This window comes from Coregonus lavaretus, assembly GCF_964263955.1.
Source record: "Coregonus lavaretus genome assembly, contig: HAP1_SCAFFOLD_2088, whole genome shotgun sequence".
Lineage (NCBI taxonomy): Eukaryota > Metazoa > Chordata > Actinopteri > Salmoniformes > Salmonidae > Coregonus > Coregonus lavaretus.
The window spans coordinates 32,501-55,000 of NW_028160602.1; the positions used below are offsets into that span (position 1 = coordinate 32,501).

General features: G+C 47.9%; 3 protein-coding genes across 3 annotated transcripts; all 3 read right to left on the reverse strand.

The window, feature by feature from the left end:
* Positions 1-8,563: 8,563 nt before the first annotated feature.
* On the reverse strand, positions 8,564-8,875 carry LOC311121642 (histone H2B-like; the record flags this gene model as incomplete). The annotated part of the gene is made up of 1 exon (XM_084196104.1): positions 8,564-8,875. A coding segment is annotated over one exon (312 nt), but the record flags the coding sequence as incomplete, so codon positions are not given.
* A 714-nt stretch (positions 8,876-9,589) lies between these two features.
* LOC311121640 (histone H4) lies at positions 9,590-9,901 on the reverse strand (the record flags this gene model as incomplete). Its single annotated transcript, XM_084196102.1, has 1 exon — positions 9,590-9,901. One exon carries the CDS (start codon positions 9,899-9,901, stop codon positions 9,590-9,592), a length of 312 nt encoding a protein of 103 aa, XP_084052228.1.
* An 11,251-nt stretch (positions 9,902-21,152) lies between these two features.
* On the reverse strand, positions 21,153-21,811 carry LOC311121637 (histone H1-like; the record flags this gene model as incomplete). Its single annotated transcript, XM_084196099.1, has 1 exon — positions 21,153-21,811. The coding sequence occupies exon 1, from the start codon at positions 21,774-21,776 to the stop codon at positions 21,153-21,155; it is 624 nt and encodes a 207-aa protein (XP_084052225.1). The 5' UTR covers positions 21,777-21,811.
* Positions 21,812-22,500: the final 689 nt, after the last annotated feature.

The window sequence follows — 22,500 nt, forward strand, 5'->3', positions numbered from 1 at the left end:
AAAGTTTTACATTCCCCCTCTTCACGTCTCACAAGAGACGTGACAAAAAGCTTAAATGCTGCAATTGGCAAAATAGGGAAAACTTTATCAGAAGATAAAGTTTTACATTCCCCCTCTTCACGTCTCACAAGAGACGTGACAGAAAGCTTAAATGCTGCAATTGGCAAAATAGGGAAAACTTTATCAGAAGATAAAGTTTTACATTCCCCCTCTTCACGTCTCACAAGAGACGTGACAAAAAGCTTAAATGCTATTCATCATCCAGATATCCTTGGTCAGCATCGTCAATAGCAAGCAAAGGAAACATCTGACCGTTATCTGCAGGATGTGGATCAATAGCGGTGGTTATAATCCTGGTTGTCAGCGTCCGTATGCATGGAATGCAACAGCATCCACAAAGCACTAGAATTGCAGCAAAATTGAGATGGATACAAGTATAGAAGAAACAAGCGTTTTATATTTACCAAACGCATCCATCCAAGAGTCCCACATTGAAGTGTCCACCCCTGAGTGGCTCTTCATCTTACCATTAAGAGTTCGTAACCCTTCCAGGGCAATTATCAAACTGCCATCTGTGGCTGTATTGTTGGGAATAAAGGTACAACATTGTTCACCAAACATAGCACATACTCCTCCTTTTTCAGCCAGGAGCATGTCGACAGCAATACGATTTTGGAAAGCCATGAGAGAGGTTGCAGCCAACTGGCCATGCACCGCCTCAAAACCTTGTTGTGTCCAATTGCCTAATTTTAACATTAATGTATGCAGTTAATTCTATCGACGTTTTTATTAATAGTACAACAGTCAGCACCCAAAAGGACGAGCCCCCAAAAACTGTACTCCATGTACCCATGTTCAAGGACAGTTTCACAGACAACAAAGAGAGAGTGTTCTTATCAGCCTGTTATGTGAAACAATCCATATCAGTACAGTGCTCCTCATTAATGCATTCCTTCCAAGCTATTCATCACATACAGATCCAAAAAATAAAACCCAACAATTTTATGGTGTCACTCTAAACAGAGTATAATCACCCTTAAGAATAACAGGATATGGAAATTAAATCACAACATTTAATGTTAATAGAAAATAAAAATAATAATTTTAACCCTCTATTCCTCCCCTACACCTAACATGTACTGAGTTGGCTACCAGCCACCCAGGAATCCTTTACCTTCACATCAGGAAGAATAAACAATCACAGTGGTTAGTAAAAACGTAAGGTAATAAATGAGCAAGAACTGAAAATAAATGCGTGTATGTATTTTACTAGGCAAAACATGGATCATCCAGCTTGGTCTCAGAGTCAGTAGCAGAGTCACCTGCATCATCCTGGGCCGGTAACAACAGCATCATACCTGACGCCTGCACCACTCCTACCACTGACCTCCTGAGACAAGGGACGATGCAAGCAGCACAACACATTAACAGCAAAAACACAATTACTAGGGTCAGAAATCCAGTAACCACCATAGAAGAGTACTCACCAAACCAGTCACTCAGCCAGGAAATAAGGCAACATCCACAAAGAACAAGTATACCCATAGAGGCCATAACTTCACCCAGAATAGTCACAACAATAGTTTTCCATTTACCAAATACGTTATCAAACCAACCGTTTATGGAGCTATCAATACCAGAGTTCTCAACCAGTTCGTTCGCCAGCGTGGTGATGGTCACTCAAGCGCTTTGGTCACGGGCCCGTCCGGTGCTATATTGTTGGAGATGAAAGTACAGCACATATATCCAAACAGAACACAAACCCCGTCCCGCTCAGCCAAAAGCATATCTAAAGCTATTCTATTCTGCCATGTCATTAAGCTAGTTGCCGCTGTCTGCTCAGCTAATCCCTTTATTGCATCACGAGTGTGGTTAATAAATCTTTTGCTGGTTATATTAAATATAATTTATCCAATCTACATTTTTATTAATTGTTTGACCACCAGAAAATACTTGATTCTAACCCAGCTACGATCTGATTGTGGATCCCATCAATATATATCCTTTCATCAAAGGATCCCGGGAGGAGGTCCTACTTTCTATGTGACAACTCACCAATCTCTGACACGTTTGATTGTTTGCGTATGTAGGTGAGTTCACAATCAGTTATCACCACACATCCATCAGATGTCAGCACGGGCCTGGTTTTGGCTCCTATAATCCTCTTGCTGCAACAAAGAGGAGAGATTTAGTCATGGTCTCTTTAGGTGTGACATTCTCTGTGTGGGAGCAGGAGCTAAGATGCCCTACCCTGTATCCTATCCTTACTAGTCCTAGAAAAACAATAATAAGAATCCCCTGTGACTTCAAACTGAGGCAACCCAGGTCGGGATGACTTTGTTATCGGGGGAAACAGATAGTGCAAGTTACCATAAGACTCTTTCACCACATTCCCAGGTGGCTTGCATGGAGGAAAAACCTGACAGAGAGTTAAAGCCTGTCAAGGGGAACGGAGTAGTTGTTATCCCTGGTTTGGCTGTCCTACAGGCAAAACAGTCCTCTTTAGACATAGTTTTTTTCCCGTATACTGAATCCATTCCAACCACAGGTTAAGATTTCTATACCCCGTTTCCACCTGTACTACTTCCTCCAGGTCCATAGTTTTGCACTATCTTTATCACAGCCCCGGTCTCACTACCTCCCTCAGAGAGGTTTACTCTAGAATTTCCCCTTTCCCTACGTCTAGCTGTCTCCTATGCCTTTTCAACTTGTGTTAGGTTAACTACCACTTCTGGCTGAAACAGGAGGGTCCGTGTGTGTTAGGAATATGGCCCCCACAATCAGACAGCTACCTACCGTCGGGAGACCTGTGAATCCCCACCCTTGCCCTGAGAACATGTCAGATGCCAGAGGCCAACCCATTGCTTTACCTTCTATCGAACTCACACAGGGATGATCAGACAGGGTAAGGGAATCTTCGTTAAGGAGGCAACCCCCGAACCATAGTGGTGATCGGATCTTTCTCCTAACTCTGTGTTTGTTCGTCAGGTGTAGCTGGTTTTGTACAGTGTGTGACATGCACCCAGATGGATCTCTCAGCTATTCTGCTGGCAAAGGCAGTACTTGGTAGGGCCCTTCCCGCCAGGCCTGATTCAGTCTCCTGGTTAGATAGAGTGGGTCACCTTCTCCTTTAGTTCACCTGTGGGGCACAAAACCTCTGACATACAGGTGTGGTTAATAAACTATCATACATGTTTTTTTTTAAAGTATTTTGTCCTCTCCTTCGTATATATTTAATAAAGTATTTTGTCCTCTCCTTCGTATATATTTAATATTTAATCCAACCATCCCCCTCTTTGACACATGATTTGGCCATGTGTCAATATTACCACCTACCTAAACAATCACTTTAGTTAATATTGGTATTTAATTATCCAATTGCCATTCCTCCACTCTCTCTTCTGTTATTTATGGTTCAAATCAAATATATTATTACCAAATTATAATCTTCTTCACAATTTTCACAGTACTATAAATTAACCTAATGTAAAATAAACTATCTTAAAGTCTTCCTCTCATGCCTTTAGAATGTACTAGTGTGGATGATTAATTAACACCAGAATGTTAAAACAGAGTTCAGAGGCCATTGAAATCATTTAACGAACTGTTTAATCCCATAGTATACTAAACAATTACCATTATTCTAAATATTTCATAAATGTTAGTTATCCCAAGTGTTCATTAAGTCCTCATGACATTCATTCTCATAAGAAATCATATATACCCCAAACTCAGCCAAAACCTAAAAAATCCATAAAATTCACTGTGTGCACCTTTAAGACCTATAACCCTTGACCTGCTGAAAACCCCCCAAAATTGAAACAAGGCTTTATAAACATCATACTAGGTGTGTTGTTTTTTATTTGAAAACCCAATTTGAAAAACAACCACAAATAGCCAGGCCTTAATTTGGTAGCTCACTTTTATGACCTAAATACGGCCTAACTTCACTACTGCTCCCCTAGCCCTTGGCAACATTCCAACGAGATGAGCTAATCTCTTTCTCCTGGTTATCCCCAGTCTTAACCCATCAATAATTGTTTGTATCAATCTAATTCCTCATAACTAATCTATAAAACCACTCAAAATTCCTGAGTATACAATTATTATTTAATTGATTACCCTAACTCTGCTACATGTACCAAACATTTATATTTTCCCGCTAAACCATTTCAGTTCGCTATTCAATTTATTTAACTGTTCTCTCTGATTATGCCCTAATTAATAAAACAAATACTTGCTATCGTTGATTAGCATACATTTAATAATGTTCCTACCATCTGAACTGTACTGTCTCTCACCCTCCCCTTGCTCCTTCGGGGAGAGCGCATGGTAACCTTATAACATATTTTCATAGACTTTTCTAGAATACTTCTATTTAAGCTATCTAATTCAACCTTTCACATCCACATAGTAATCTAGGTATATAGCCCCACTGCGAAAGCTTTGTCTACTGTCCCTACCTGTGTTCGAACCAGGGACATCGCCAGTCACTCCACACCATCTACGATTCTCACAAAGTAAATACTTTCACGTCGCACATCCAGCCACGTCATCACCCCCGTCTAGCCAGCCCTTCCGTCTCAAACACCCTAGTAGCCTAAATAAAACACACTCTAACAGCGTTCTGCATTTTCCTCTATCATCGGGTTTAAGAACTAACGTAACAACATTAACTATTCTCTATTGCTGTAGTAACGTCTTGTTTGGTTCAGTTTATTTATTACGGAGTGTCCATAATACTATAATAATACATAATCGAATTCCCCTCATGCATACAGATTTCACCTTATGCCATTGAAATGCCAAATAAACCATAATAGTTCAATGGAGCCCCCTATTGGCTCTCCCCTACCTATACATTACTTCTACAACCACTTTAGTTATGGTCCGATTACAAATTAAACCTTATCACATGATCAAACAACGCCACAACCTTAAACTCATATGGGGCGGCAGGCAGTTTAGTGATCAGTAGCGCCGCGCCAAGAACCGAGAGGTCGCCGGTTCCAATCCCCGAGCCGACCAGGCGAAAAATCTGCCGATGTGCCCTCGAGCAAGGCACTCAACCCCAATCGCTCCTGCAAGTCGCTCTGGACAAGAGCGTCTGCCAAATCACCAAAAATGCAAATGTAAATATTCTCTACTTTCTCACCCATCTCATCCCTCGTCAGAAACCCACAGGCACCTCTCAAATAATCACCCCGTGGTGTTCCCAGCCAACTCCAGTCTTTCCTCGCTCCAAAAGCCACACTTTCGCTCTCTCCAGCCCCTCCCCTCGCCACTCTCTCTTTCTCTCTCACTGCTCATTTCTCCTTTACACACCTTATGTATCTGTTTTAAGCATGGATTCGAGTTTATCTGCGTCCAGACGTCCCTCAAAACCATACCTCTCCCTCCACCTGGTTATATAATGGAGATTTGAAGCTATCCCTGGATTCCATTTTAATTACATCAAGCATTTCTCGTCCCCAGTAAATTCTGGGACCTCTTGTGAGGATTTGCCCCCCCCATGGTTGGTACTATTAAAAATCCCTTAGCCACCTCTTCTATATTACAAGTCAATTTAACAAGTAATTCAAAATAGCTTCACACAACAACACCTCATAAGGAGTGCCCAGCAGGAGTCCAATACCTATCAGAAAACATACTTCTGACACCACTCCCCCACCTAATGTCTAGAACTCTGCCACAGTTAAACTTCTACCTCCTCGCAACCTATGGGTAGGACCTCCCCTAATAGGATTTATGCAAAAGGTCTCAGTTCAAACTGGGTCCCTTTAGGAATCTAGTTGTGGGTCAAATCTTATCCACCAATGCGTCAATCCGTAGTTCGACACATTCTGGATACGTTTATCTTTATTCCTTATTCCTTATTCCTTATTCCTTAGTATAAAACACAGTACCAGATATCTCATGTATGCCTTAATTCATTAGGATGGAAAATTATTTAACAAGTATTCATACTCACGCTCAGTACTACTGATCATAATTTGGTATTGGTCTATAATACAATATGCAAGATTTCGTTTTAACAGGCTCTGCATACCTTTTTAGAAGAGCGCGCTCTGATCAGGTTTCCTGAGCCAAGACGAATAGTTGATTTCTCCAGGATTTTCAGGTCACTCTTCCGTCTGTTTTTAGATCGATGATTTGCCTTTTCCTCTCGCACCAACTTTTAGATCGAATTAAAAACCATTCGGCACCACTCCCGCTCTATCCTGTATTTTTTGATCTAGATATTCATTAAATTTGAGTTTTGGGACGGTAGTGGTTGCCATGGTTATACAGTTTATTAGACTATCTTGGTGCTCTTAGCCTGTCACTGGCCGAATCCAGCAATGTATTCTTGGCGCTGACTGAGATTTATCTCTGATGTCCCACCCTCGTACACAAAAAATGTTCAATGCTTTATTATTAGGAATTATTTAGCAAAAGGCATTATTGTTTTTCAATTATTCGAATTATTATATATTTTCCCAAAAGGTATCAGAACCGCCCTTTTGGAAGAATATATTAGCAAACTCGAGCGCTCCTAAAATAATTATCAATTTAATTTTGGGAATTATTTTGCAAAAGTTATTATTGTTTTTCAGGTATTCGAGTTATTATATATTTTCCCAAAAGGTATCAGAATCGCCCTTTTGGAAGAATATATTAGCAAACTCGAGCGCTCCTAAAATAATTATCAATTTAATTTTGGGAATTATGAAAATACCAACACCACAAGAGGGAAAAAGTTCAAGTCAGCTTTTAGCGCAGCGGCTACATAACAGGCAAAATAGGACTCGGTGGTCCTCTTAAAAGTTATCAACTAGTTAGTCTCATGAAACGGCCAATCTTACACAACATTCAGGTTATCATTTCAACAATTACATTTTTCATTACATATCAGCATCAACACACGAATTCAGTTTGAGTTCCTCACAGTACATATAGTTGAGTGCCACGTCAACCAATTGCCCGACTATCTGAACTTGTATTTTTATTTTTATTTTTTTGATTCTCCTCAAGGAGACTCCCAGTCGTTTAAACCATTCAACTGGCGTCTAGTCGGGAGAACCTTTTCTGGACTTGGATTCTCACGGAATTAACTCAACCCGACTATCTGAATCTTTTTATCAAGTCACCAGATCCTTCTCTTGTGGATCAAATAAAAGGGTCCATCGCTTGTGAACCAAAACCTCTGTAATAGGCTCCTCACTAGAAAGCCGCAATTCAACAGTAAATAAAACCACTGTAACTAGACTTCTTCTCTTAGAGTCACATTTCAACAGTAAAAATCTAAGATTTCAGATATCAACAGTAAAAAATAAAAGGGTCCATTTCTAGTGAACCAAACCTCTGTAATAGGCTCCTCACTAGAAAGCCACAATTCAACAGAAAATAAAACCACTGTAACTAGACTTCTTCTCTTAGAGTCACATTTCAACAGTAAAAACCTAAGATTTCAGATATCTTTACACATGTGCCTTTTGAGTCATAATAGATATGTTATAAATTTAACAGTAATCCATACTCACGCCCAGTACTACTGATCATAATTTGGTTTATCCTACAATACAATATGCAGATTTTGTTTTAACAGGTTCTGCTTACCTTTGTATTGACGTCGGTTTAGATCAGTTTCCTGAGGCGAGCTGGATTCCCGGCTGCTCCTGCGGACAGGTCACCCGTCCTTTCAGATCCGTCTCTTACTTGTCTCCTGTCTCTATCAACTTTTATGGACCGAATTCAGAGTTAGAAAACCATCCTCTGCTACCAATTTTGTTGATGATCACAAGTTTACTGGAGAACGGAGACCAAGTAGAGACTTTCGGACAAGGTGGATAATTGTATAATATAAGGCAGTTTATTCAGAGGTAAAGATATCTGTAAATCGCGTGCACGGACCCGTTCGTCAACCTCGTAGGGAGATATCTGAGAGAGCGAGCCCCTAAACATTGTGTGCTGACATTTTATACAATAAAATAAAGTAGGTTGATTCTAGTAGTTCTGATCTTCTGATTGGTCCTGATGAGTTGGTCGAGGTCACCTCCATTGCATTAGCTCTGAGTCGGGTTCTCTGTCTTCAGATGTTCAGCCTAAGAGAAGGGGTTTTTTGTGTGTGTGTGTGCTTAACAATGATGATGTGTGTGTGTGTGTGTGTGCGTGTGTGTATGTGTGTGTGTGTGTGTGTATGTGTGTGTGTGTGTATGTGTGTGTATGTTTAACAATGATGATGTGTGTGTGTGTGTGTGTGTGTATGTGTGTGTGTGTGTGGGGGTGTGTGTGTGTGTATGTCCTCAGAGCAATAACTCGTGAGTTGGGAGAACTGAGAGACCTATGGCGTGGGTGTTGTCCATAGCCACCTGCTGATAAGGCCGACAAGATAGAAGTCTTTGTGCATTGTATTAAATCCAAAGGCCCAACACAAGATGGGTTATGCACAAGATTTTAGTCAGACCAAGCTATAACATTATATATTTACTACGACAGTGGCGATGGAATTGCTTTTTTTACTGACAGAGTGGGTGGCTCTTAAAAGAGCCTTTGGGTTAGTAGAGCAGTCCAAATGCGCTGTTTACTTGGAGCTGGTGTACTTGGTTACGGCCTTGGTGCCCTCGGACACGGCGTGTTTGGCAAGTTCACCGGGGAGTAGCAGGCGTACCGCGGTCTGGATCTCCCTGGAGGTGATGGTAGAACGCTTGTTGTAGTGGGCCAGGCGAGAGGACTCTCCGGCGATACGCTCGAAGATGTCGTTCACGAAGGAGTTCATGATTCCCATGGCCTTGGAGGAGATGCCGGTGTCGGGGTGGACCTGCTTCAGGACTTTGTACACGTAGATGGCGTAACTCTCCTTCCTGGACTTTCTGCGCTTCTTGCCGCCTTTCCCTGCGGTCTTGGTGACGGCTTTCTTGGAGCCCTTCTTGGGCGCTGACTTTGCTGGCTCGGGCATGATGATGTCTCGTTGCTTCTCAGAAACGAATGAGGGGGTGAAGGGCGCTTACCCGTCTTATGAAGAGGAAGCTAAGCAAAGTCAGCGGCCGTAGACACTCCCCTGCTTGCTCCCTCCCTCCCTCCCTCCCTCCCTCCTCTCTATAGTCTATGCTCTGTGACCGATGGGGAATTGTGTGTTTCAAAAGGGGGGCTTTAATAGGTGTCCAAATGGCACGATTGTTGTGCCAAATAATGCTGGTGATAAAATTGCCCACTTTGGCACCGTCAGACATAGGGCTCCCATTTTGGACTGTGTGTGTGTGTGTGCGCGCTGTCCCCCTCTTTTCGAGCCACGTCTACCGACTCGTGGTGGCTTTATGTTGTCCAAATTCCACTATTGCTTGACCCAAAATAATAACGTTCTTACACTTTGCCACTGTCAGATATAGGCCTCCCTCTGTGCGCTAAAAGTGGACGGGACATTAGAATCCTCTAATTAATACTCCCTGTCCACTCGAAGTGGCTCATACTTTCTTACTAAATTGCATACTAAACATTTGTTGTTATATATAACACTACATGGAATGGGCCCATTTTAAGCGGATGTGGGTGGCTCTTAAAAGAGCCTTTGGGTTCGAGTCGGGGTGTTGAGGTTCCGAAGAGAGTGGGTTTAACCGCCGAAACCGTACAGGGTGCGTCCCTGACGTTTCAGAGCGTAGACCACGTCCATGGCTGTAACGGTCTTCCTCTTGGCGTGTTCGGTGTAGGTGACTGCGTCACGGATCACGTTCTCCAGGAACACCTTCAGGACACCGCGGGTCTCCTCGTAGATCAGACCGGAAATACGCTTCACGCCGCCGCGGCGAGCCAGACGGCGGATAGCGGGTTTGGTGATTCCCTGGATGTTATCGCGGAGAACTTTGCGGTGACGCTTGGCGCCTCCTTTTCCGAGTCCCTTGCCGCCTTTGCCTCTTCCGGACATGGTGTGTTCGCTAGTTGAGTTCAAGTGAATGAATGACTTCAGCGCCGGTGCGCGGTGCGCTATTATCTGCGTTTGGTCGACCTGATTGAGGCCGGCGGCACAGAAAGCGCGCCTCTGTTATATGTTCGGAGGCGTTGCAAAGGGGAGGGCGCTCGTTCTAGGGGACTAGGGAGGAGCGATTTCAAAGATGACGTGAAAGCAACTAACGTGCGCGGGAAACATACTCAAATACTGATATAGGCTATGTGGAACACAAGGCCAAACTGTGACAACTGGGAGATCAGCTAGTACACTGTGTCCCTCTCCTCATATTGTTGTTGTTGTTGTTGTTGTTGTTGTTGTTGTTGTTGTTGTTGTTGCACCTGATTCTACTCATTGAGGACTTGGTAATTTAGGTGACAGGTTGTTCAATCAGCTGTGGCTGTCCAGGCCTACAAGAAAAATGGGTCCTGTTGGGGGTAGGCTACTCTACCGCTGGAGTTGGGAAACACTGAAATGGAAGGGGGACACGCAGTGAGCAAAACTCCTAACCACATAAAAACACAGACACTTGAGATCATTAAGAGCTATAAGGAGTCCATCAACTACCTGGTCAGTCAAGTCATATAGGGGGGGATTTCATGGCCACCTGCTGGAGCAGAAGTCATGTTTGCCAACACTGGCCTTAAAATCATTAGGAGCTATAAGGAGTCCATCAACTAACTGGTCAGTCAAGTCATATAGGGAGGGATGTCATGGCCACCTGCTGGAGCACAAGTAATGTTTGCCAACACTGGCCTTAAAATCATTAGGAGCTATAAGGAATAAATCAACTCATCATTCAAGTCATATAGGGAGGGATCTTAGCACCACCTGCTGGATCAGAAGTACCCTTCACCGTAGGCACAAGAGAGCCATCATCTCTCAACCGGTGCAATTTCCATACGTATGTGGTAATAAAACAAACAACGACAGCTCCTCATATAGGCAGTGGTTTCACACATTTTTCTCCAAGACGTTCATAGATGACCAGCAGGGTCAAATAATAAGCACAGTGGTTGTAGAGGTTGCAACAGGTCAGTCAGTACATCAGGAGTAAATGTCACTTGTTGTTAGTGTTGTAGTTCCTATTTCTACGGTGTTGCCTACCTGCAGCAATCAGGATTTACCTGCAGTGTTGATTGCAATTCCGTAATTTGTCAACTCATGATAACAGATGTTTTGCAAACCGTTGATGTTTAAATGAATGGATTCCCGGTGTCCGGATACCTTTTCTCTTAAGGGATGTGATTGAGTGAAATCCAAAGTAAGTTGGTCTAAATACATAATAGGATGAATCATTCAGGTAAAATAACACAATGTCTATTTGAGTCGAATCAACGTAATATAATCCTTTTTACGTCTCTATCATCTTTACTCAATGTATTGGACCACATCAACTCAACTTACTCAAGCTTATCTACTCATAAAAACAAGCAAAAAGATCTACTCAACAATATGACGTGTGCTTTTGTTGACTGTAATAGCTTGAGTACATTCCACAAAGTCATTTTTTACAGTGTATCTAAAGACACGTTTGTTGTGGTGATGCACTTTTTCTTTGACGTTGAACTTGCATTGAACAGACAAATCCATTTCGTTACAACCCTTTTGTAGTATGACTTAGGAATATTTGTTGATGATCCTAATGTCTATGCGTGAATAGTGATTGGTTGTTGGTGAAATATTGCTGAGAACCCATCGTTTCCTGGCCTTTTTTCACTATTGAGCAATTTTGAAACATTTGTTTTGCTATTGGATTCATAATGGTGACCTGGGACAAGTAATTAGTGAAACCAGAGTTCAGCAGTTGCCATTAAAGCGATCCAACCAAGTCATCCTAATAGGCTAGTATTAGCCTAAAGCAGGGTTTCCCAAACTCGGGCCACGTTTTGGGAGTTTTTGCCCTAGCACTACACAGCTGATTCAAATAATCAACTCATCATCATCAAGTTGGGAGTATTAGAATCAGTTGTGGAGTGCTAGGGCAAAACGCAAAACGCGCACCCCTTGTGGACCCCAGGACCGCGTTTGGGAAACGCTGGCCTAAAGAGCAAATGCTGAAAGGGAATCACCATGAGGTGCAGTACCCACATTTAACCACAAGATGGCCTCCGTGCTCCACTGTAAAGTTTGGGCCTCTGCATGAGTCTCTCAGCAGCACTGCAACATGGGACTTTCAAAGTAAGTTGGCATGCAATGTTTTTTCTGGACTGCATGCAAGGCTATTATTACACACAACTAATAGTGTCAATTATTCATCTGAACACAATTCTTGTTACTATTCGGCCTATATTATCACTCGTTTCTTTTTCCCCTCCTTTGTAAAGCATTTTACTGTGTTACTATATAGTTCAAAGGAAGTGGATGATGCCAGATGGTTGTGTATATACACACACAAACATTGAAGCTAGACTTCAGGCAACTAAAAAGGTGCAATACGTAGCTTTTAGACGTGTTAGTGAACAACATACATGGTGGCTAATGTAGAGGTGCGTGTATACATGGAACAATTGTGCCTTTTTGATGGAAATATGGAGGTGGCTCTTAAAAGAGCCTTTGGGGGATATTCGAGTTCAGGTCATCCTCATTTATGCGCGCTCTCCGCGAATACGGCGGGCCAGCTGGATGTCCTTGGGCATGATGGTCACCCGCTTGGCGTGGATGGCGCACAGGTTGGTGTCCTCGAACAGGCCGACCAGGTAAGCCTCGCTAGCCTCCTGTAGGGCCATCACGGCGGAGCTCTGGAAGCGCAGGTCGGTCTTGAAGTCCTGGGCGATTTCTCGCACCAGGCGCTGGAAGGGCAGCTTGCGGATGAGAAGCTCAGTGGACTTCTGGTAACGACGGATCTCTCTCAGAGCCACGGTGCCGGGCCTGTAACGGTGAGGCTTCTTCACACCGCCGGTGGCCGGGGCACTCTTGCGAGCAGCCTTAGTGGCGAGCTGCTTCCTGGGGGCTTTGCCACCGGTGGATTTGCGAGCGGTTTGCTTGGTTCTGGCCATGGCGCTGCTCTGACAGTCGGGAGTATAGCCTCGAAATGCCTATGTGAAGTTTATAAAGCCGGCAGTGGCGCCTGCTGATTGGACACCATCTCCCCACCACCCCGATTGGCCCGTTTCGCAGGCCTTTCCTTTCCTCCGTTGGCCATTGGACGGGAGGCCCGGCCTCTCCAAAACTCAAACTCCCGGTGCGCGCGCAATAGGACGCCGCCGGCCCTTTACGCGCAATAGGACGCCGCCGGCCCTTTATGCGCAATAGGACGCCGCCGGCCCTTTACGCGCAATAATAGTCGCCAAAGTCAAGAGTGACATCGATTAGTTACCGGAGTGTAACTCCAGTTCTATGAGTGGAGCGGAGCCCCATAGGGGAGCTATGCTCCTAGTGGTTTACCCTCTGCCCTAGGGCAGAACAGCCTGAAGCAAATTTATGCACACACCTACAGCCAATAGGAGTACAGGTGTCCCTATATAAGGAACCCCGTTCCCTCAATCTGCCTCCCGAGATATTATCTTCAGCGAGACTAGAGAGGGTCGGTAGGGCCTTAAGTCCTATGGGGCTCCGCTCCACTCATAGAACTGGAGTTACACTCCGGTAACTAATCGTTCTATATCGTGGAGCTCCGCCCCATAGGGGAGCTATGCTCCTAGTGGTTTAAGGCGGAGCGAAACGCTCCAAAATGTACTCCCTGCCGAGCCTAACACTTCCCATTAAAAAATGAAAAAATGTCAAGCCCAGCAATGGCTGCAACCAATTCCCGCAGTACTGCGACTAAGAACCCATTAAGGCGTCACAATATACCGCGTCATTGGTTATAGACCCGCCCCATCTATCTCAATGGCAATGCCAATGGCTAGTGGGCAGACCATCAGAATAGACGCCATGCTAAACTGTACCAGCAGCTAGCCGTGCCTCAATATTCTGTGTTCAATACATGTCTCTATGTACTAACCCTGAGTCAAGAGACATGCTGACATAACACGTTTTCCTAACCAAGGCGGACCTGATTGGAACCTGTCCAAGGTCCTGCTCTGTCCTCTCTTTTTTAGCTCAAAATCGCCTTTCAGCTCTGCTGAAAGCCGACCGAGCTAAAGAGTTGGAAAACCGTGCCATAATATGTTCCTTCTAATAAAAGCGGATTTATGAACATGGTCACAATCCTGCTTTCTTTCTCTGTTCCTTCTCAAGATCTCCCTTCAGCCACGCTGAGTACAGATCGAGCCAAAGAGTTAGAAGACATATCCAACAGATAGAAACGAATAAAAGGAGACGGTGTTGACCAAGACGCCGCTCTACAAATATCCACTACCTCTGTACCTCTGAAGAGGGCAGTAGAAGCTGCTACTCCACGAGTGGAATGCGCTTTAATACCCTGAGGCGGTTGTTGCCCCGCCGCCTCGTACGCCGTCTCAATGCCTTCACAAAGCCAATGAGACAATCGCTGTTTTGAAAGTGGTCTACCCAATGCAGCCGCACCGTGACACACAAACAGCTGAGGCGATGACCTAATCGCTGCTGTGCGCTCAACGTAACACGCCAAAGCGCGTACTGGGCACAGACAATGAAGCTTTTTCTCACTCCTCTCCCCATGGGGAGGGGGATAAAAAGCCCACAGTTCCACGGTCTGTGATCTATATGCACTGTTAATAACCTTCGGCACAAATGCCGGGTTAGGACGTAACACCGCTCTGCTCAAATCGCCATTAATGGCAAGGCAGTCGGGTCTCGTCGACAGTGCACTCAAATCACTGACCCGCTTAGCGGTAGTCAAGGCGAGCAACAGCGCCGTCTTGATAGACAGCATTTTGAGGGGTATTTGATTCAATGGCTCGAACGGCGACTTACATAGCGCTTCGAGAACCAAAGCCAAATCCCATCGGGGCAGCGTAGCTCTAGGCATTGGCCTAAGCCGTCGCGTTCCCAATAAAAAACGTTTCACCAATGGATGACTAAACAGGTTCTTCCCGTTAAACCCTTCATGACCAGCTGAAATTGCCGCTGCAAACACTCGAATGGTGGAGGGCGATTTCTGCTTATCAAACATAAACTGCAGGAATGAGAGCACACTCTCTACCTGACAGCTCATGGGGTCTACGTCCTGTGTGTTACACCACTGTGAGAAAACATTCCATCTGCTCGTGTACACCCTGGAAGTGGAACTGGCCCTAGCGCTCTGTATGGTTCTGATCACTGCATCAGATAACCCACGGCGCTTTAACCTGTCCCGTTCAGGAACCAAGCCCTCAGTGGTTGGCCGATTATGGGCCACTGCCCTATCGAGCCTCCCGCCTGGCTCAACGCGTCTCGTCGATGTGGAATTGTCCAAGGTGGCACAATCAACATCTGACTCATCTCTGCAAACCACGGAGCCCCCGGGCGATCGGGCGCTATCAGTATCACTGTTAGCTCCTCTGATCTCACCCTGGCCAGCAGTGGGAGAATGCAAGACAGCGGAGGGAATGCATACAGGAGAACTTTCGGCCACGGGCAGTGCGCGAATGCGTCCCTTCCCAATGGCGGCTCGTCCTGTTGTCTCAGGGAGAACCATAGGGGACACTGTGCGTTCACACGTGACGCGAACAGATCCACCTCGGCTCTCCCGAATTGTTCCCAAATTTGGAGAACAATGTCTGGGTGCAGACACCACTCGTCGTCTCGAGGACCCCCTCTTGACATGAGATCTGCCCCTACGTTCAAGTAGCCCGGAATGTGCGCTGCTCTCAACGAGCGAAGGTGCTTGTGAGCCCACAGCCACAATTCCTCTGCCGCCCTGTGGAGGGCAGGAGACCTGACCCCTCCCTGGCGATTTATGTGAGCTACTGTGGTCCGGTTGTCTGACCAAACCAACACATCGCGACCCCGAAGGGTAGACGCGAAGTGGTTCAGAACCAGTCGAACCGTTTCCAACTCCAATAGGTTTATGTGCCGACCTGATTGAGGCCATGCACCACCTATCGCTTGAGACTGACATGTCCCTCCCCATCCAGTCAGACAGGCATCTGTATACACTGGAATGTAGGATGACACCCTGCCCATCGGGACTCCGTGCGTGAGAACGCACGGGTTCCTCCAATAGTCCAGGTCTGCTCTTAGCGAGAGAGGAACCACCACCAACCGATGACGTTGACGCACTGGGTCTAGTCTTAGTTGGGCGAACCACCGCTGTGTTCTGCGCATGTGCAGAAGCCCCAGCGGTACCACAGAGTGGGCTGCCGACATGAGACCCAAAAGTGACATGATCGATAGCGCCGTTACTGTGTGATTCGGACGACACTTCCTCAGGGCTAGTACCAATGCTGCCCTTCGAGGGTCCGAAATTCGCGCCCTCATCATTACAGTGTCTAGCTGTAGTCCCAGGTAGACTATCTGATGACTGGGCCAGGGTGCGCTCTTTTTCCAATTCACAGCGAACCCCAGACGCGTGAGATGAATCACTGTCTGTGTCGTGTGCATGAACGCCAGCTCTGCTGACGGGGCGAGAACTAGCAGGTCGTCTAGGTAGGCTAATATCCTTATCCCTTGACGACGCAGCGGTTCCAATGCCGCCTCCACACATTTGGAAAAAGTTCGAGGTGCCAGGGCGTACCCAAACGGCATCCTCGTAAACTCGTACGCCACCCCTTGAAAGGCGAACCGCAGAAACTTTCTGTGGCGAGATTGAATCGGCACATGAAAGTACGCGTCCTTTAGGTCTATGCTTGTACAAAAGTCTCCCTTCTGGACACATTCCAGTAGACGTTTTGTCGTCAGCATTCGGAAGGGCCGTTTGGTTATGCTTTCGTTTAGAATGCGTAAATCCAAAATCGGCCTCACTCCCCCCGTCTTTTTGGGCACTAGGAAATAAGGCGAATAGAGCCCTTTGTTCCTCTGCTCTCGGGGAACTACTGTGACCGCCTCCTTCGCCAAAAGTTCCGTGATCTCTGACATCAGAGCGGCTACTTTGTCCGGCGTTTTCATCACCGTTTCCACTACTCCCCGAAACGGGGGTGGGGTTCGGCGGAATTGGAGGGCATAACCCTTCTCTAACGTCTGTTCTAGCCAGCGTGAGAGGGTACAGCTTTGTCGCCACTGCCAACAATGCAGAGAGAGCGGGCGTGCACGAAGCTGTGGTACATTCAGTAGGAAGGACCTGTATTCCTCTATGGCCCTCGCCGCCGCTATTCCCCAGCACTGAGTTGGTGGAATAGCCCAGGGTGGGCCCCCCTCGAAAGGGAGAGGAAACATCAGCTGGTTCTGTGTGAGTCGGAGGCCTTGATACGATAGTTACGCCTGTAACTCCAGTAATCCGGCCCTCCGTGAACGCAGCACGGTTCTGAACTGCGCTGTCTGAGGCATTAACCTGAGACGGCGCGCTCTCCCCGAATAGCGATTGCATCATCACGTCATTGTCTGACTGAGACTGTCGCTTGCCCTGAGACCCATCCATTACAGCACTCATCTGAGTCTGAAAGGTGTGATCTCCGACTGGTACCACACGGTGGTGCCATAATACCTCTTTACTGGTCTCATGCGTCTGCTCTACAACACACTCAGTGAGTGGTGGGCTGCGCTCAGAGCCATGGGTATTGATACGTTCATGATAGACCGGAGGCGTCCATACCTTGGTTACACCTGTAACTCTGGTAATCCCGCTCCCCGTGAACGTCGCACGGGTCTGAACTGCGCCGGCTGAGGCATTAGCCTGCAGCAAGGCGTTCTTCCCGGCTAGCGGCTGCGCCTTCATGTCACATTGGGACATAGGCAGCTGCCTGCTATGTGAGACCTTTACTACAGAGCTCCTAGGAGTCTGTAGTAAGTGATCTTTATTAGGTAAGCTAAGGCTGCGCCCTGCTACCTCTTCCCTTTTCCTCTCCTGAGCGCGCTCAGCAACGCACTCTAGGTGGGTTGAGCTACACTCAGGATGGTGGGGGGATACCATAGAACGTGAAGTGTTCTGTACCTTATGGAATAAATGTCTTTCATTGACAATGTCAGTGAGACTCCGCTCTTTATTCACATAAAATAAAACGCCCTCCACGCCCTGAACAGTGGGGTGGGGGGGAACAGTAGGCTCTTGAGCGTCGTACGCCGGGCCATCTCCCGTTCTCGCCCCCTCGCCCCGTCACAAGTGCCGTCTCTTCTGGGAGGCCTTTCGGTGCTGCCAGTCCGGCTTCGTGACAACCTCTCTGGTCGGCGGGACCGCTGCTGCCACCGTCGCTGCCGGAGGGGCCGAGCCCGCTCTCTTGCCGCCTTCGGTGGGCGCCTGCCGCCTGGCCCGTCGCCTCCCTGCTCTGCTGGGGGCGTTCGAGGTGGACGGAGCTGTCGGGGCTCTGCTGGCTTTCATCGCCAGTGGCAGATGTCTAGCCAGATGCCTCCTCTCCTCGTCCAGCTTGGCAATCCTTTCCGTGGCGTCTTTCACAGCGAGGCCAAATAGCCCTTCGCTGGAGACGGGGGCGTTGAGCAATGAAGCTCTATCAGTCTCCTTCATAGCTGTCATGGACAGCCAGAGGTGTCTTTCCATGACCACCGAAGTGGCCATGGTCCTGCCCGCACAGATGGCTACCGCCTGTGTCAGGTGGAGAATGGCTCCAGAAATCCTGGAGGCCTCCTCCACCTCCTCGCTAGTCAACTCAGACCTTCCTGTCGTAAGACGGGATAGGGAGGCTGCGAGGATGGCGATGTTGTTTGCCGCCGCTACGCTCTGAGCTCCCAGCGTGAAGGATTTCTCAGCCAAAGTGGCTGTGAACCTGTCCTTCTGCGCTGGCAGAGTGGCCTTCTTGGAGGCGGCCCAGGGACTCGAACCCGGCACTAAGAACGCCGTCATGGCGCCTTCGAGCCTGGGGATTCCCCTAGCTGCCCACTCGTATCCGTTCACTCTGGTGAATGGGGTGTACGCCCTGGCCGGCGAACGCGCCGCCAGGGGTGTCCCCCACGAGCCCTCGACATATTTACCAAGGGAGGGCAATGCTGGAGCCATTGGCTCCGCTGCTCTCCTTGGTTTAGAGTAAGGGCCGCCCTCCATCAGATCCACCTCCATAGGGAGGGGAGCTGGGGGCAGCGCAATCTCCAGTCGTTTGGTCGCCTTCTCAATGAGTTCCGGAAAGTCGGAACGCAGAGAGGCTGCTGCGAAGGACAGGGCTTCTGACCTAACAGAGCCCATGTCGTCATCGCACAAGGATCCCTCAGACCTCACGCTCTCTGCTAGAGAGGGGGTCTTGAAGGCAGGTGCCGGAGTATGAGATTGTCCCACTGGAACATCCCTCTCGGCGCCCTCCTTGTCATCCTCCGATTCTGCACTGTCCTCAGATATCTCCGAAGCGGAGGCGAGTGTGGACAGGGCATCATCCAGAGGGACGTCCTCTCTAAAAAACGCCCAGCGCTGCTTCCTCTCCTTCACAGGAAGGAGGGCGCAGGAGGCGCAATTAGGAGGGATGTCGAGACCTTCCTTGGCGTGTTGCGGTCCCAAGCACACGAAACATAGGTCGTGGGGGTCCGTAACGGCCATGGTAGTACATCGACAAAGGGCCCTGAAAAGGGCCTTTGGGGGTGGATATGATGGTGTGCTCATTTTAGGAAGACGTTGATGGCTGGATATCAACGACGAAAATCTTCCTGAGTCTTCTAGGCTTCTTCTCTAGTCCAGTCGCTGAAGATAATGGGAGGCAGATTGAGGGAACTTGGTTCCTTATATAGGGACACCTGTACTCCTATTGGCTGTAGGTGTGTGCATAAATTTGCTTCAGGCTGTTCTGCCCTAGGGCAGAGGGTAAACCACTAGGAGCATAGCTCCCCTATGGGGCGGAGCTCCACGATATAGAACTTATAGGCACGTATCATCTAATGCTAGCCTGCTATGGCAAATGAGACCAAGTAGGTGTTGTTGTTCATGCAAGGCCTCATGTGGGCACAGAATGTCGAAATAGTTGTGTATACACCCACTCAATGTATTGCGGTCATAGAAAGGTACTTTGCGCTTTTGGAGAGCTAGGTGGTTGGCTCTTAAAAGAGCCTTTGGGGGTTGAGTAGTCAAGTTGAAGTCGCAGTAGCGAATTTACTTGGCTTTGACTGCCTTCTCGGTCTTCTTGGGGAGTAGGACTGCCTGGATGTTGGGCAGCACACCACCCTGAGCGATGGTCACACCGCCGAGCAGTTTGTTCAGCTCCTCGTCGTTACGGACGGCCAGTTGCAGGTGACGGGGGATGATACGAGTCTTCTTGTTGTCACGGGCAGCGTTGCCGGCCAACTCCAGGATCTCAGCAGTCAGGTACTCGAGTACGGCGGCCAGGTAGACTGGTGCGCCAGCGCCCACACGCTCGGCGTAGTTGCCTTTGCGCAGCAGCCTGTGCACACGGCCCACGGGGAACTGGAGGCCAGCACGGGATGAACGGGTCTTTGCCTTCGCCCTGGCCTTGCCTCCGGTTTTGCCTCTTCCGCTCATATTGGTAGCTTGAGAAAGTCACAGAAAGTCTGAATGAGCCGCTCGCCACTTCGAGAGCCGTACATATACCTCGCCACAAGAGGCAACGATTGGCCACCGGGCCGGTGTGGCCTTATCCAATTGGAGCGAGGGACAGACAGATGGACAGACAGACAGCCCTAAGCCGGTTCCCACCCACAGGCAGCGAGTGAGAGGCTACTTTGTTTCCCTCCGACTTTGTTACTTTGTGTCATTTCGCGTGAGCGCCAAAATGTCCGAAATGACATCCACACATTATTTCTCTCCAAATGGGAAACAAACAGCTGGTGAGGGTGCACTCTTGAGTTTGAAATCGAAGCCACTATAGTATTGTTATTGTTATTACATGGCACTTGTAACACATCACAGCAGCCTGCCTCTGAACGGGAATAGCCCAGTGGCTCATATATAAAAATGGCTGGTGAGGGTGCACTCGTGAGTTTCAATTCGAAGCCACTATAGTATTGTTATTGTTATTACATGGCACTTGTAACACATCACAGCAGCCTGCCTCTGAACGGGAATAGCCCAGTGGCTCATATATAAAAATGGCTGGTGAGGGTGCACTCGTGAGGTCGAATTTCTGAGCCATTTTGGCCCTCTGTTATATGCCTCTCCCTTCGCACACACCCAGAGTGGGACAATGTTGTGTGCGTAAAAGTAGCCTAGTGTGCGTAATTTCTTTTCCACGACAGGTAGTACATGGAAATCAATGCGCTTTCTATGGAAAGAGGTGGGTGGCTCTTAAAAGAGCCTTTTGTGGTACAACATGTGTCGAGTAGAACACTGTTTGTAATAGGTTTACTTCTTCTTGGGGGCTGCCTTCTTGGCCTTGGCTGCCTTGGGCTTGGCGGCTTTGGGCTTGGCTGCCTTTGTAGCCTTCTTGGGGCTCTTGGCTGCCTTCTTGGCCGCTGCGGCGGGCTTCTTCACCTTCTTGGGGCTCTTGGCGGCCTTTTTGGGTGTAGCGGGCTTCTTGGCCTTCTTGGGGGACTTCTTTGCGGCGACGGCCTTCTTGGCTGCTACCTTCTTGGGCTTCTTCGCCGCGGCGGGCTTCTTGGCGGCCACCTTCTTTACTTTGGGGACTGCGGCTTTCTTGGCGGGCTTCTTCGCCTCGACGGCTTTCTTGTTGAGCTTGAAGGAGCCGGATGCACCGGTGCCCTTGGTCTGGACCAGGGTACCCTTGGTGACGAGGCTCTTGACTGCGATCTTGACGCGGGAGTTGTTCTTCTCCACGTCGTAGCCGCCTGCCGCCAGCGTCTTCTTGAGTGCGGCCAGGGACACGCCGCTCCTCTCCTTGGAAGCGGTCACAGCCTTGACGATGAGCTCGCCTACGCTGGGTCCCGCTTTCTTGGCCTTGGCTGCTGCCTTCTTCTTGGGTGCCTTTGCCGGCGCGGCGGCGGCGGGTGCTGGTGCGACTTCTGCCATGTCTGTCTGTCGTTTGGTCCGGTACACACACACACACACACACACGGTCTGCGAGGAGTAGTTTGCTGTAGACGCTGTTCTGCGCTATTGAAGCTCCACACCGAGCAGGGGGCTGGCCTTAAACGCGACATGAGAACCATGTAGACTCAAGCCAACCAGCTCGGCTTCTCTGGGCTGGCCAAATGCTCTTTCACTTGTGTTTTCTGTTCGCCTATATCGGCCCAAAAGTCACCGACGGAGCCGTGTTTTTGCTCCAAAAGCGAACGGCCCAGCGAGCAGACTTGTCTCCGTTCAGAATAAAGTCATGTGGGCCGCGGAAGGGCCGTGCATTTTGTTGCGACTCGCTCAAAATCTCACCGTTGGACTGTCGGGTGGAGCGGTGCGCACTGGTTTTCCTGTGCTATTTGTCTCCTAAATGGGCTAAAAGTGCATCCGATTGCCAGCAGCACTTGTTGTGTAGTGAGCCGAGATGTCTGGCAAGGGAATCAAATGGTTTGGGGTCCCCTGTTGTGGTCCAGGGTGTTTTAAAGAAGTGCTCTTTTGGGGACCTTAAAACACATACACCTGTGAGGCCTGGCTGAGACGAGAGTTGTACTTCAAGTTTCAAGTTGTATTCGTCGTATGTACAGGATCCACATGGTATAAACTGTCCTACGACATGCTTACTTGCACTGTGTGTGTATTAGTACTTTTTGTGCACTGGCAGTGTGTGTGTTGTTGTTGT